The 15,734-nt window shown below is 36.7% G+C and overlaps 1 protein-coding gene across 6 annotated transcripts in view; it reads right to left on the reverse strand.

The window, feature by feature from the left end:
• TTLL7 (tubulin tyrosine ligase like 7) overlaps positions 1–15,734 on the reverse strand; it is a 156,173-nt gene that overhangs the window by 93,900 nt on the left and 46,539 nt on the right. For all 6 annotated transcript variants that reach the window (XR_005022097.1, XM_036870837.1, XM_036870836.1 and 3 more), the window contains exons 2-5: positions 5,471–5,673; positions 5,136–5,267; positions 719–840; positions 22–89 (exon numbers count right to left, since the gene is read on the reverse strand). Coding sequence is in view for 5 of the 6 variants with exons in the window: in XM_036870837.1 (XP_036726732.1) it covers positions 22–89; positions 719–840; positions 5,136–5,267; positions 5,471–5,495 (347 nt within the window). In the remaining variant the exon portion in view is untranslated. The remainder of the gene's footprint in view (positions 1–21; positions 90–718; positions 841–5,135; positions 5,268–5,470; positions 5,674–15,734) is intronic.

A 15,734-nucleotide genomic window follows, 5' to 3' on the forward strand; every position in this document is an offset into this window, starting at 1 on the left:
TTACAAGAAAATGAAGATTACTTGGTCATATTTCTTGCTAGGAAATCCTTCCTACAGATCTCCCCCATTCCTGGAAAATGGTTGATCCTCTGGAAAATAAAAAGGTCAACATTAATATTTTCATTAACTTAATGAATATATTCATTTATACTATAATACAGTTACATTCATTCTTTGAGTTTAATTTTTTTTAGTAAAAAACAAAAAAAACTGATGAAAATGGACTAATTTGTTGCCTACAGTCAATTTTGTATAACCCTCTACACTAACAGGAAGAACTATTCAAAATCTCAATTGTCTAAAATTCCATGTATTTGGCTTTTTTATTTTTTATATGTTTGTATTACATTCCAGAAATAAAATAATGAAGCCAAATTACACATAGCTGACATTACAAGGGATATCCGTATTCAGATCTCTTTATGCAATCTACTCCACATCGTTCATCTTTAAGCATAATGCAAAGCACCAGCCTAGGAAGAGTTTTCCTCTATTAATTCTTCCTTAAAGATGGAAAGAGGTTAAAAGTTAAATTTGAGAGGATGCAGTCTTCAGGCAAAAAGTCAGTACAACCGGACAGCAACAAAACAGGCTATTCAGGTAAATTAGAACTGAAATTTAATACGTCAACATATTAAGAGCCTTATGTAAAGAAAATTATAATGGAATTCATATAACTTTCCTACTAACCAAAAATTGGTCATGATTAATTTCCCACCTGGTAATTTTGCAGCTCTGCAATCTTCTCCTGCTGAACAGCTGAATCACACCATATAAGGTTACTTGTTTCATCCTCATCTGGCGTTTTCATAAATCCCATTTCATCTATTACTAAACGAACTGCAAGTAAACAGTTAAGTTAAACCAAAATTAAAATACTTCTGAAATCCATTCATTATGAAAATCTTTTTTGATATATATCCATTTTAGCTCACAGTATTTCACTCGTAAAATTTCCATTAGTTATAGCATAACCTTATTTTTAGCTACAACAATTTAATGCCAAATTATACTCAATAGCAACAGAGAACTGTTTTTAAGTGGCACCCAAAATCCTTAGTTTCAATTTTCTGAGATTTAACAGGTACACAACACTATTAAAGAGTTCAGTGATTATTCATAGCATAGTGAAAATACACACACAGCTGACAACACATCTACTCAGGAAAATGTACTTTTATGGCTTTTTCATGACCTTGGGTTAGGTACAAAAGGGAAAAGATAAAAATAGCCCCTGATCATTAGACCTATCCTATATTTTCCACCTCCCTAGTTCAAATTATTTTTAGCAGTTAAAACCAAGTCAGCTATATTGACACAGGATACAAAATAATGAAGCAGAATTACAGGAGAGATTTGGAAACTCTGGCCCTCTTATCTGCTCCCAACCCTCTTATCCTATGGAAAAAATTTATGCTCAGAGAAAATCTTGTTTTTTAGATTTCACAATCAACACATTGATATCACAATTACACAATTAACATATTGATATTTTTCTTCCAATGAGGTTCAAATTTAGAATAAAGATCAGCAAATACTTAGGATAAATTTAGGTTCCAACAGAATTTGGAGTCTTAATAGAATGGTGTAACAAATTAGCAGCGCTTCGATGTTTATTTTTAAACATTTTCTTTATACTGCCCTATATATGGGGAGATACGGTAAAAAGGGATTAATTGTCTGAATGTACTTGGCTCAAGTATGAAACTGATGACCAGACACCTGCTGGTCTCAAGTCCTAGGGACTCTTGATTTCTTTCTGGCTGAGGAGAAAGAACGGGCTTGTTATGCACTAATGCCTGGAACACAGGCATAATAGAAGAAGACAGTGACTGGAGACGGGTGAGGTCGGGGAAGGGACTGTTGAGGTGAAGCTGCTTTTATCCATGAGAAGCTTGATAAAACGCGGGGCTGTTCTGAAGGCCTAGGTGACAACGTACAGTACAAGAATTTGGGGAAAGGGCTGTTCCGCTCTCTGCCGCAGACCACCATGCAGTGTTGGCGTCCTGAGGGCCCAAGAGCTTCTGTGTCATCTAGAGCTCGTGGGGAGGGCAAGGACCATAGTGACACAGCCTAGGAGAGTTCTTTCAGTGGCTCACAAGCAGAAAACGGTGACAAGGCCAGAACCGCAGCTCAGGGGCAGACCCATTTCTGAATGCATGGAAGTCATTGCCCTGGGCCTCTCAGAAATAACTGGGAAACCCCTGAGGAGAGAAATGGAACTGGTGGCAGTTACGGACGGAGGGAGTATAATGAGCTACTAAAATGTGGGTATTAATGTACACATGAGCTAGTGAGGCTGGGAACATTCAGGGTACATAACAATGGTGGAAAAGACCCATTCTTTCTTTAGATTCTCAAAGTCAAATTTGTAAGGTCGGTCATATATAAATCTCTCTTATTACGAAATTCAAAGCTTGGAGAGCTGACAAAGTTGAACTTCAAAGAAAAATACAATGTAGGGTATTAAACTGTCACTTTTTTTTTCAGCTAAGCTAGTTAATCATATTTTTGTTTGAATTGAAGTTTTAGAAATCAATTGGCATCTTTTTAAGTATACCATCCTCCACTGCACAGAAAAGAACTTCCTTTAACATGTCAGTTCCAAATAGAAGGCTGTTGGCAGTCAAAGCCTAAATCCGTGCTTTTAAATGTTGGTCTTTTAGGAGCTCTCTTTACAAAAAGAAGTGAAGTAATTGCCTCAATATTGAATTTCTAACAAACCAAACTCCCCGTTGGTAAAATAGAGATAACCACACCAACCATTTTTCTCACATTTCCCCTTGCATAATTAAGTACCCCCTTCTCCAATCTGTCTTGTCCCTATTTAATGAAAATTACCAAAAATACATTCCTCACAAATTTGTCCTACTTTTTTTTGCCTTGACCCATAGAGCTTCCAGAGGCTGTTCAGGAGTTTTAAAAATAGGAATCCATGCAACAACTCTCTGAATTTTAGATGCAGAGGACACCTTAATGTTCCTCAATTTAAATTTCAATTCATATTTTATTTAGGCAGTATGATAGAGTAAAAAGAACACTAAATTTGGAAGCAAATTAATTCAGATTCAAGTTCTACTTTTGCCATCTGTACGATCTTGAGTAAGTTGCTAACTCTCAGTGAGCTTCAGTTTCTTCAACTGTGCTAAGGGGCATTTTAAAAAGTAATAATTAAAATTTCATAATGTATTAATTATAGGACTACTGTGAGAATGTAGTTCACCATTCCACAACGTGTCTCCATGAGGAATTATGGGAGAAATTTCTCTCAAGACTCGGAAATAGAAAAAATTGCATTTCCCTTGAATAACCAGTATGGTTTTATCTTCTGGGCACCGTGTATTCTATAGCTGATTATGTTTCGATTATTTGCTTTGCTTGCTAGGAAGCTCAGAGTCAAACCCATGCACATCTCTAACTATACAGGATTTCATAGAATGCAGTTTGTATTCTGATCAGCCACAAGATTCATCCTATTTTACTGTTTTTATTTTTCCTTATTTATTTTCTTATGGCTGTTAGCCACTTCAAATTCACTATTAGAGTGAGGAAAGTCAGGGAAAAGGACAACAAGGGAGTAATGCAGCCTATTTGACAGGGTTACTGGAAGATTAAATGAGGTAATTCATGTGAAAATATTTGGTCCAGGGTTATAAAAGAATTAATATTAAGACCAGTAGTGATCAAAGTATTCTACATGAGGAAACAGGCAACACCAGGGACAAAACACAAGTGCCCTGACTATGGCTTAATTATCTTTCTATTATATAATTCAACCTGTCAAAGGAGCAGTAATTAAATTACAAGAAGTAATCTGTTGCATATCACAAGGTTAAATAAGGGAAAGCAAGGTAACACTTTCTCCTGGACACACAGCCAATTGTCTCTTTCCCTCCCCTATACTTAGCTTTGTATTCTCCCAGCAGTCCCTGGTCCAAGTCTCCAAGCCTGATCTAGCCAGGGCTTTTGCTAAACACAACTGAGCAGGCTCAGCAAAGAGGTCTGGAATCAGTGTGAAGCAGCCTAATGCAACTTCAGCCCTTAGAAGTGAGAGGGAACTACAGTTAAAAACACTCTCCTTTGGATCAAGTTGCTTATAAACCCCACCAGGACCTTAAAAGCAAACAGGAGGATAGGTTGACACCACCCATTAATCACTTTGACAATGGTTACTCTTGTTTTTTCACTCTAGAAAATACGCTGCAAATAATTCACATCTCACCCTCCCACATTAACTCGCCCAAAGTTTTTTCCTCTGAGGAACACTTGTTGAAATAGAGTATTAGGGGACCTCGATTCCTATGAAATATTCCATTGATTGCTGATGAACTTTGGTGAATTACTGTAAGTGGAAACACGACCCTCAAAGGTTAAAAAGAGTAAGAATAATTAACATCCTTGAGATTCACATGGTTTCCTCAACTCTTTTAATGCAAAATTATTTTTTAAAAAGAGGAAGATGTTTTGAGTACTTGTAGTAGTAATGAGTTTCTCAGTGCCGGGCAAAAGTATCTTAATTTAAAGTAATTAATTCTTATCTATTCTCTCCACTGCAGATACTGCTTACATATAAAAACTAAAATTCTATTAATAAAAGGCAACAGTATCATCAAAATAATTTTTAAAGCATAGAGAGAAATATGTTCTTACTCTATTGTCAGGTTCTCATTGTTTAATATAAATCTCAAATTCCGCACTTTTCATTTTACATTTTTAATCTGTTTTAAAAATGATTTACAAAATAATGAATGTTAAAGGGTAAACATAATTTTAGCCCCAAGTGAAAAATGCATTAGAATAATACAATTTTCCTAAGCACATCTGTATTTAAAGATTAAAGCTAGAACCATTGGTTTTACTGCTCATATTACTTTATATTTGATTTAAAAACTAAGTATTAATCAAAATCATATATATTTAATCCAATCCCATCAATAACTAAAGCTTTTTAGTTTACAGTGATGTTCTATTTGATTACTGACATGTTAAATATCTCATAAAAAAGAAAATTTTATAGAAGGCATTCAAAAATCCATTACATAGAAGATAATTATCTCTGAATTTCTATGTTGTTTTCAACATCATATTAGTTTTTCTGACAATTATGAAAATCTCATGATTCTGAGGAGACCTACCAATTTCAAACTTTGTCCCAGCAACATTTGCTGTAATGGTTCCCTTCTTTTTCTTCTTTCTGACTTTCCTTTTCATCGTGCTTTGATAAGGCAATTCTGTATTCAGCTCCAGGGGAGAGGGTCCCTGAATAACTTTAAAAGAAATGTAAACCAACCAAACATCACTGAAATAACAAAAACTCCATACCAGAGAACATAAATGCCCCCCACAAGGTAAAATTATAAATTCTGATTCTTTGAGTCCCCAATTAATTTTTAATTCTTAAAAAAATTAGCAATGATGATCTATAACACAGCCACATAATAGGTACAGATGATTAAATCAAGCTGCTTACCTCTTTCTTGAGGCAAAGATGGCATTCTTGCCTGTGCCGATTAACAAGCAGTGTGCGCTGCTGCTGTACAAGCTCTTAGGAAACCTGGAAGGCCCGCATTAGTCTAAGTAGGATATGGCTCCAAACCACTGAAAGTTCCTATCATATTATCTTGGTGGAATCCTCAGATTTCAGGACATTGAAATTATGAGATAAGAAGGGACCTGCAGGGATTTTAAAACAAGGGCATTTAGAAAACAACTTTTACGACATTTTTTCGATATATGCCAATACCCTTCTTTTTAAAAGTCAAGGAGAGATGAAAGTTAATGTAGTTAATCAACAAATATTAGTTAATTTATTAAACCTTATGTAAAAATGCCAAGCAATAGTCCCCTGTTTTTAAAGTGCACAATCTAAAGGAGGAGGTTGTAAGTCATGTATCATATTTACATACAGTAAATAACACGCTTTACACAAACAAGAACAACAATAACAATATTCACTACCATTTGTTGAATGTTTACTATCTCAGGTCACTTATACCACTTAATCTTTCAACAAAACTATAACGTAGAAGCTTTTATCCCCATCTAACAGATAAGTAAATTGAGCTCAGAAAGGACAAATCTTCACAAAGAAAGTAAGTGACAAAGTAGAGATTAAAATAACATCTCTCTGATGTTAAAACCAGTACCCTTAACCAGGACCCCATACAACCTTCAACCCAATGCCTGTAACTTAGCTGCAGCCCTGCTTTTAATATGAAACAGTGAAATAACTGCCAGTGCCAGGGTAGAGATCACATGCTGACAGAATGGAGAAAAAAGAAATTCCCTTTTAAGTTGTGTGAAGGGGAGGGGTGACTTCATCAAACAGACCACATTTGAATTACGCCTTTAAAAATGAGAACAATTTTGAAAGGCAGAAAATTGGAGTCATTACCATGATGATCTTATTTGGGCACACAGAGGAACACAGTAAACGTTTTGTAATGAATGAACTAATTAGTTTGGCTACGCCTCAACATGGCCTATTACACTTCACTTATATTTTCATTTTGTATGTATGAACCTAGGGGTTGTGCCCTGACTATACTATACTGCCCAGGCTATACTATCAACTTTCTAACTTCTTCCTTCACACTTCAAGAATCTTCAAGTTCTTGTAAAATGTCTCTAAACATGATGAAAGTTATAAAAACTACCACAATAAACAAAGGTATGACATCAACACCTTTATCAAGACATTATCAGGTTTATGAGAAGTTCAGAAGTATTTAAAAATTCAGCTACATAAAATGTGACTCATATATACCACTCCCAACAGTCATTATTAATAATAAGATTCATTATTAAAGAAAATATAGAACTTAATTTGTTCTCAAGTATCATTTTCACTAGAATAATCCTCTAGAATAATTCAATATCAAAACCAGGGAACTATTATTTATTACAGACCAACTGTGGGCAGGCACTATGTTAAGAATCTAAACTATTTTACCTCATTAACAAACTTGGAACTTAGGTATCATTTCCCCCAATTTTCTAGACACGGAAACTAAGGCTAAATAAGTTAAGTAAATCAAGGTAATACAGCTTATAAATAGAAAACCTGGGCTTTGAACCCAATTTTGTCTGATTATCTGTTCTATTCACTGAGCCCCACTAGTTTCAGACAGCGTGCTAATATGCTACATAGATGTACAAGAAGTTTGTGACCCTATTGCAGTCCATACTGCAAGATATGGGCGTATCTGGGAATTCACGATACTTCAAACCCAACAGTGAAATCACAGTAAACATCCCTAACCTGACGACAGCTCCCAATTCCAAGCTGGAAATAGACTAGATCATTTTTCAGAATAAAAGAAAGGAGTAGTCTATGGCTCAGTTTGGTTTCCTTCTGGAAGGTCTGATACCTCAGGGAGGTAACTATTTGAGTTTACAGGTCCTTGTGCAACACCTTGTTACTGGAGTAAACAAAGATCCTCTTATGGTAATGGAGTACTTATTATATTGAAAGTAGGTGACAAAGTCAACAAGAGCTTGAGAACAATGTTTGCCTATACTAACAATAAATTAATAATTGTTATAGGCTGTAAAAACAGATTTATTAATTTCTGACTTACATAATGAGCCTAACAACTTCGATTTGTATAGAGCTCAAAACAAGAACTGTTATCCCTTCCCCCAACCACACAGAATTTAAAGGCCTTAAACTTATTCTCTCCATAGATTATGCTTAATTCCATTTATGGTTTGGTGATTAACAATAAAAGTGCTCTAACAAACTCCAGGACCTCATTCTGCCATCCAATTCTAACCATTTCACTTTATTCTAAACAAGAGATTTGAGATGTCAGATTGATCACACCACTCAGATGAACCATGGTTACCTACTTTCCAAAAGGAGAAAGCATGTTTTGGTTACCTCCCAAATAAGCCAAGTTTCGCTGCAAAGTAAAATCACCTGAGGCACTTTTGAAAATCCTGGTACCCAGGCCACACCCCAGACCCAGGTGGGGCTTAAGCATCAGCATTTTTAAAGCTCTCCAAATGATCCTAGTGTACAGCCAAGGTTGACAACCTCTGCTGTAAGCACATAACTGCACTAAAGCAAATAATAGTTAATTACAACATACACATATCAAATTATAAGAAAAAAGTAAAACAAAGATGAAAACTCTTATAACTGAATGAAAAGGGTCAAATAGGTAGAAGTCATCTATAAAAATCCTCATATCTAGTTCAAGTAAACAAATTAGAAGAAAAAAGAATTAGGAGATCAGCAGAAATTGATTTCTAAGACAAACAATTTCATTTTGCAAGTAAAGAAGCCATTTCCAAAAGGAATCAATTTACTAAAATGTCAAGCAAATAGTATCCTTAAATGTAGAACTTCAAGTGCTACCATGCAAAACAACAGCTGCATAAGACTGAAACAACAACAAAAATTCTAATATATTCGTGATGGAGTACCCTTTCTTTCCAGTTCTTCCTGCTGAATTTCTACCCATCACTTAAAATCCAAATATATTTCCACTTTTTCCTTAAAGCTGCCTCTGATCATGTCTGAAGAAATTCATTTCTCCCTCTTCTGGCCTATCCTAGAGACCACTATTTGTACCCCTATCATATCACCAATCACAAACCAAGAAACTAAGCTCTGTGAAAACAGTGGTTTTCTTCTATCTTGTTCACTCTTCCACTCCCAGAGCCTAGAATAGTGCCTAACACAGTGCTCAATAAGTGTTTGTTCATGAATTTTTAAAAATCAATCAACTAACGACACCTGGGAGTAAGAAGAGGTGGTTATGGAGCTCTGAGAAGCAAAACACATGTATATATTACTTTCACATTTTTAAGTGAAAAAAGCAAAGTACATAAAAGTTTACATTTGTGTAAAATGATAGGTGAATACGTGGATATATGCACAGAGCAGTGGTGGCCTTTTGTAGCTGGGGGCAGAGCTAAGGGAGGCTAACTTTCATGTATACCCTTTAGTGACCCAAGCATGTATCACCTATTCAAAAAGTTAAATATATGTGATAAAAGTTTGTGTCAACATTATCATGTTGACAACAAAAACCATAAAATTGTGTATTTCATTTAGATGAAAATAATTTAATCTAGATGAAAGTATAATATGGTAGAAAGAGCACTGAACAAGAAGTCAATTAGAACTCTTACCCTTTACTCTGCCATTTACCAAATAGATGACTTAATTTCTTAATATGCAAGAGGAAGGAATTGATTCTTTCCAGCCCTAAAGTCTAAAATGTCAACCAATGAGGATAGCATTGTTGATATTTTGGATGACAACAAGATGAAGACAAAACTACTTTTGTGTAAAAAAACAGGGAAACTCAGAACTTCTCCAACAATCCCCCCAAACCCATGCCCTGGTGAATGGTATATGGGCTCTTTGTACATACTGAAATTTTAGCTTACCAAAGATTACTAAAATAATCTAACAAAAGGTCATGGGAACCAAAATTAGAGCTAAATTGAAAATATGTGTAATAAGATTAAATAGAAATGTAATAAAAGCTGTTTTTCTGGTGATGAGAGAAAGGAGAAGGGACCCAAATAAACCAGTACCTACTGTATACTAAGCACTTTTACATAACTTTATGTGTATTTAGTCCATACAAAGCATTTTTTATTCTAATTTTACATATGGTAAAATTTAGATTCCGTGGATAAGTAACTTGCCCAAAGTCACACCTTAATAGGTGACAATGAAGTGATTTCTCTCTAAAGCCCATATTCTTTCCCACTTTTTGTGCTACCTTCAAAACTCAGTCTTTAAACATGACATATTAACGATTTCACAAAGAAGCTTAATTCTGCTTGACTGGAACTATTTTAAAAGCTAGGGAATGAAAGCAAGAGAATAACAGTGTAATTTAAAATGTGCTTGAGATCACAAAGTTGCATCAGCTTTAGTTTCCCCTCTTGGAACACCTAGGCAGCTAGCAGGATCCAGATCATCTTCCCAGGTTTCTCCTTCATGAATGTTCTGCAATTCAACAAGTACTGTTATATACCAGGTACTGTTCTCAGTAAACAAAATAGATAAAAATTTTCTTTCTCCACGGTGCTTGCATTCTAGTTGGGGAGAGACAAACAGTAACAGTAAACTACAGAAATTTTCTTAGGTCACTCTTCCAAGGCAATAGAAATAAAAGCAAAAATAAACAAATGGGACCTAATGAAACTTACAAGCTTTTGCACAGCAAAGGAAGCCATAAACAAAATGAAAAGACAACCTACGGACTGGGAGAAAATATTTGCAAATGATGTGACTGACAAGGGCCTAACTTCAAAAATATACAAACAGCTCCTACAATTTAATAACAAAAAACCCAGTTGAAAAATGGGCAGAAGACCTAAACAGACATTTCTCCAAAGAAGACACATGGATGGCCAATAGGCACACAAAAAAGATGCTCATCGTTGCTAATTATTAGAGAAATGCAAATCAAAACAACGAGGTACCGCATCACACCAGTCAGAATGGCCATCATTAAAAAGTCTACAAATAATAAATGCTGGTGAGGGTGTGAAGGGAACCCCCCTATACTGTTCTTGGGAATGTACATTTGTGTGGCCACTATGGAAAACAGTACAGAGGTTCCTCAAAAAACTAAAAATAGAATTGCCATATGATCCAGCAATCCACTCCTGGGCATATACCCAGACAAACTGTAATTAGAAAAGATACATGCACTCCTATGTTCATAGCAGCACTATTTACAATAGCCAAGACATGGAAGCAACCTAAATGTCCATCAACAGATGAATGGCTAAAGAAGATGTGGTATATATATACAATGGAATATTACTCAGCCATTAAAATGAATGAAATAATGCCATTTGCAGCAACATGAATGGACCTAGAGATTATCATACTAAGCAACGTCAGTCAGAAAGAGAAAGACAAATACCATATGATATCACATATATGGAATCTAAAATACGACACAAATGAACATGTGTACAAAACAAGAACAGACTTACAGACATAGAGAACAGATTTGTGGTTGCCAGGGTGTTGGCGGGGGGGGAGCAAAGAATTGGAAGTTTGGGATTATTATAATCCCAAACTCCCAATTATATATATTATATATAGGATTTGCTATATATAATAGCAAACTATTATATATAGGATGGATAAACAACAAGGTCCTACTTCATAGCACAGGGAACTATATTCAATATCCTGTGATAAACCATAATGGAAAAGAATATGAAAAAGAATATATATGTACAACTGAGTAATTTTGCTTTACAGTAGAAATTAAAACAACATTGTAAATCAACTATATATGTCAATAAAATGTATTGACATAAATTTTAAAAATAAGTAAATAAACTAAAGAATATGCTAAGTTCTATGGGCAAAAAAAAAAACAGAGCTAGTAGTTAGGATGTCAGGAGTGTGGGGGGGAAAGGGTGAAGGTTTGCAATTTTAAGTACTGTATCCAGATAGGCCTCACTGGGGATGATATACTAAGGAGGGCAATGATTTGTAATCACAAGTGGAGTTGATAAAAATATTATGCAGGGGCTTCCCTGGGCACAGTGGTTAAGAATCTGCCTGCCAATGCAGGGGACATGGGTTCGAGCTCTGGTCCAGGAAGATCCCACATGCTGCAGAGCAGCTAAGCCCATGCGCCACAACTGCTGAGCCTGCGCTCTAGAGCCCGCGAGCCACAACTACTGAAGCCCGAGTGCCTAGAGCCCGTGCTCTGCAACAAGAGAAGCCACCACAATGAGAAGCCCGCACACCACAACGAAGAGTAGTCCCTGCTCGCCACAACTAGAGAGAGCCCGCGAGCAGCAACAAAGACCCAACTCAGCCGTAAATAAATAAATAAATAAATAAATTTTTTAAAAAAATATTATGCATATGTGAGCATATGGGCATGTAAGCATGTGTGGATGTGAACATGTACGACAGGGAGGAAATGGGGAAACCTACTACCTTCTGGGTACTGAACAATCTTTCAGCCCTTCAACATGATTCTTCTTCCTAAATCCTAGTTTTCCTATATCATTTTCTACATTGATTTTTATATTTCTATTTTCACACTGGCAAGGAGTAGAACAGATATGTTTCACGATGTATGTAGTTTTGTATACTTTTGATAGTGTATCACTTTTCTGAAGGAGGGAGGCACCAGAAAGATCCCAACCACTCCCTCCACCTTGTGTCCCCTGTACTGACACTAGATTGTGACACACTCCTAAGGACTCTCTTTGGTTCTTGGGCTCCTAGCAAAAACTGTGTAGTTTTTGGCATCTAGCTCACTCTCAGCCCACTTCCATACTTTCAGTTTTCAAAACCCATCAAAAAATCTATATTAGTCAGTACAAGCTATATAATGCTGCAATAATAAACAACCCCCAAATCTTAGGAGCTTTAAACAACTAAGGTCTATTTCTTGATCATGTTACATCTCAACCATGGCAGGGGTGCTCCACATATCATAGTCACACAGAAACCCAAGCTGTCAGAACAGCCATCATCCTAACAATAACCAGTCACTGTGCCAGAGGGAAAGAAAGTTTTGGAGGATCTTATCCCAGCAGCTAATGACACACACAATTTCTGCTCACAATTCAATGGCCTCAAGCAGTCACATGACCCCGGCCAACAAGAGTTAGGAAGTGCAATCATATCAAATGACTAGTAGGACAAAAAGCCAGTAAATAACACTAACAACCATCACAGACTCAGACCTTGATTACTCCCTACATGAACCTAGTTTCTAGCTCTCCGCAGCTCCACTTTATAGTATTCTCCCCTGCCTGGAAGAAAAATTGCTGAGATCTGTATTGGGTCCTCTCTACCTCTCAGCTTTACACAGTAGATAGTTAAATTTCTCTATCCCGAGCTGCTATGGAATGAAATAACGATGGTGAAGAAGAGGAAGAAGACAAGGAGGAAGAGGAGGATGGGGTTGACACAGTCATTTACGTAAAACATACTATGTGCCAGGCACTCTTCTAGGTTTCTACATATAAAACTCTGATCTTCCCAACCCTAAATGGTATCCCATTATTATTATCCCCACAGACAGTTGTTTAAAGAAAAGAGGTATAATGAACAATGGTATTAAAACACAAATAAAATTTTTAAGTGATAACGATTTTGCAAATTTGCCTCAAGATAATTCTCTCTGGATGTCAAACTGTTATCATCTGATGAAAGATGTTTCGACTACTACTTCAAGAAAAATGAAAAATAATAAATATAACAAAAATTATATCCAATTAAGCTTTTACTTGGTGGGGAAAACACTCTCCATACACATAATATATTAGTTGCAGAGAGGTTATTGCAAGTAGCAGTCAGGAATCTATTATTTCATGAAAATCATCAAAATAAGGCAGTTGGTTTTTTAGGTAAAAATAGTAATATTTCCAAATATCAGGTCATAAATACAATTTTGTCCATTGTTGTGTTTTAAAACATCATTAAATTTCAGCAGTTGGTCCTCAAACCAAATTTGATATGTTATTTTTATTTTCCAAGAAATGACACATTTTCTTACATAAAATAAGATAATGAAAGTAAATGAATCATGTGCTACTTTTTAAACATTAAAATTTGAAGTGTTTCTTATTTGTTTTAAATATTATCAGGATCAGATTTAATGTGAGCCTTAGACCACCAACTTCAATTTTAATGTGCATACTAATCACCTGGGTATGTTATTAAAGTTCAGATTCTGATTCATTAGGTCTGGGGTGAGGCCTGAGAGTCTGCATTTCTAACAAGTTCCCAGGTGTGTTGGTCTACAGACCACACTTTGAGTAGCAAGGCTCTAGACAACCACAATGCTTAATACTATGCTGATAGAATTTTTTTAACTTAAAGCCTTTCTTTATAATATGTAAAAATTATGAAATTATAAAATGATTTTTTTAATTTTTTTTAAATTTATTTATTTTATTTATTTATTTTTGGCTGCATTGGGTCTTCGTTGCTGCATGTGGGCTTTCTCTAGTTGCAGCGAGAGGCGGCTACTCTTGGTTGCCGTGCGTGTGCTTCTTATTGCGGTGGCTTCTCTTGTTGCGGAGCACGGGCTCTAGGCTCACAGGCTTCAGTAGTTGTGGCTCGCAGGCTCTAGAGCGCAGGCTCAGTAGTTGTGGCGCACGGGCTTAGTTGCTCCACAGCATGTGGGATCTGCCCGGACCAGGGAACGAACCCATGTCGCCTGCACTGGCAGGCGGATTCTTAACCACTGTGCCACCAGGGAAGGCCTAAAATGATTTTAAAATTCATGTAGTGATGTGAAGTTATGTATTAATATTAAATGGGTCCATAAGTCAAAAGAATTAAAATAAAATTTAAAAGGTTAGGAAATGTTGACCGAGAACAGTGATTCTCAAAGTACGGTCCTAGGAACAGCAGCATCAGCATCACCTGCAAACGTAAGAGAAATGCATATTCTCAGACCCAACCTGAGATCTTCTGAATCAGAAATCTCGGGGTGAGGCCCACCAGTAGACAAGCTCTCCAGGTGATTCTGATGTAGGCTAAAGTCTGATAACCACTGGACTAGAGGGCCAAGGGCCAGTGACATGCAAACCCCATGAAAGTAAGGGACGCCACTACTGGAGCCTCTTCTCTCCTCACTGGTCTTTTGAAGCAAAGCCATATGACTTAGAAATCACCTGGCCAAGTAACAAGTAGAGGAGAACGCACACGCCATGCAGGGCTCTGAGCAGCTGTGAAGGAAGGCATTTGCGACAAAGGATCTCATTTACTACTGCAGACAGCCCTGCTAAGTGAGGTGAGGTTTTGCTAATTTAGAAAGACAATTTATACCCCTTGCTTGAGCCCGAGGCAGATGCCAGTGCTGACCAACAAAGACATTCATTTTAAAGATAAGCAATCTACCAAAAATAATTATTTGAAGATTAACAGCAACCACAGAGATCAATTACATACCCTCTACTCCCAAGTACTGGTCCAGGAGCGTGGGAGCTTGATCTGAAAAGGTCATGGATAGCAGAAAAATGGTGGCGGAGGGGATGAAACGAACATCAACAGGAGAGTGCGTACATTGTGGTACACTCATACGGTGACAGTACTATACACAAGTGAAACTAAATGAACTAGAACTACATGATGAATCTCACAAACAATGCATATCAAAAAAAGTTGAGGAATATACACAGCAGTACATTATTTACATGAAGTTTAAAATTATTAAAACAATAATATATGATAAACATTGAGATATACATATAGATCTCTTAGAAATTAATGCATCTGAAATAAAAGTGTAAAGAACTACATGGGGATGATAAACACCCCATGATACCTCTTGAGAGGAAGGGAGAGCATCTAATAGCCAGTCCTGTTTTACAGAAAGTGAGCAGCTATGCTCCTATACATGCCAAAGATGTAACTCTTAATGTAAAGAATGAATATACCAGGGCTTCCCTGGTGGCGCAGTGGTTGAGAATCTGCCTGCCAATGCAGGGGACACGGGTTCGAGCCCTGGTCTGGGAAGATCCCACATGCCGCAGAACAGCTGGGCCTGTGAGCCACAATTACTGAGCCTGCGTGTCTGGAGCCTGTGCTCCGCAACAAGAGAGGCCACGATAGTGAGAGGCCCGCGCACCGCAATGAAGAGTGGCCCCCGCTTGCCACAACTAGAGAAAGCCCTTGCACAGAAACGAAGACCCAACACAGCCATAAAAATAAATTAATTTTTAAAAAAAAAGTCCTTCCCCAATCTTAAAAAAAAAAAAAAAAAGTT

Source organism: Balaenoptera musculus, chromosome 1 (assembly GCF_009873245.2).
Source record: "Balaenoptera musculus isolate JJ_BM4_2016_0621 chromosome 1, mBalMus1.pri.v3, whole genome shotgun sequence".
Taxonomy (NCBI): domain Eukaryota; kingdom Metazoa; phylum Chordata; class Mammalia; order Artiodactyla; family Balaenopteridae; genus Balaenoptera; species Balaenoptera musculus.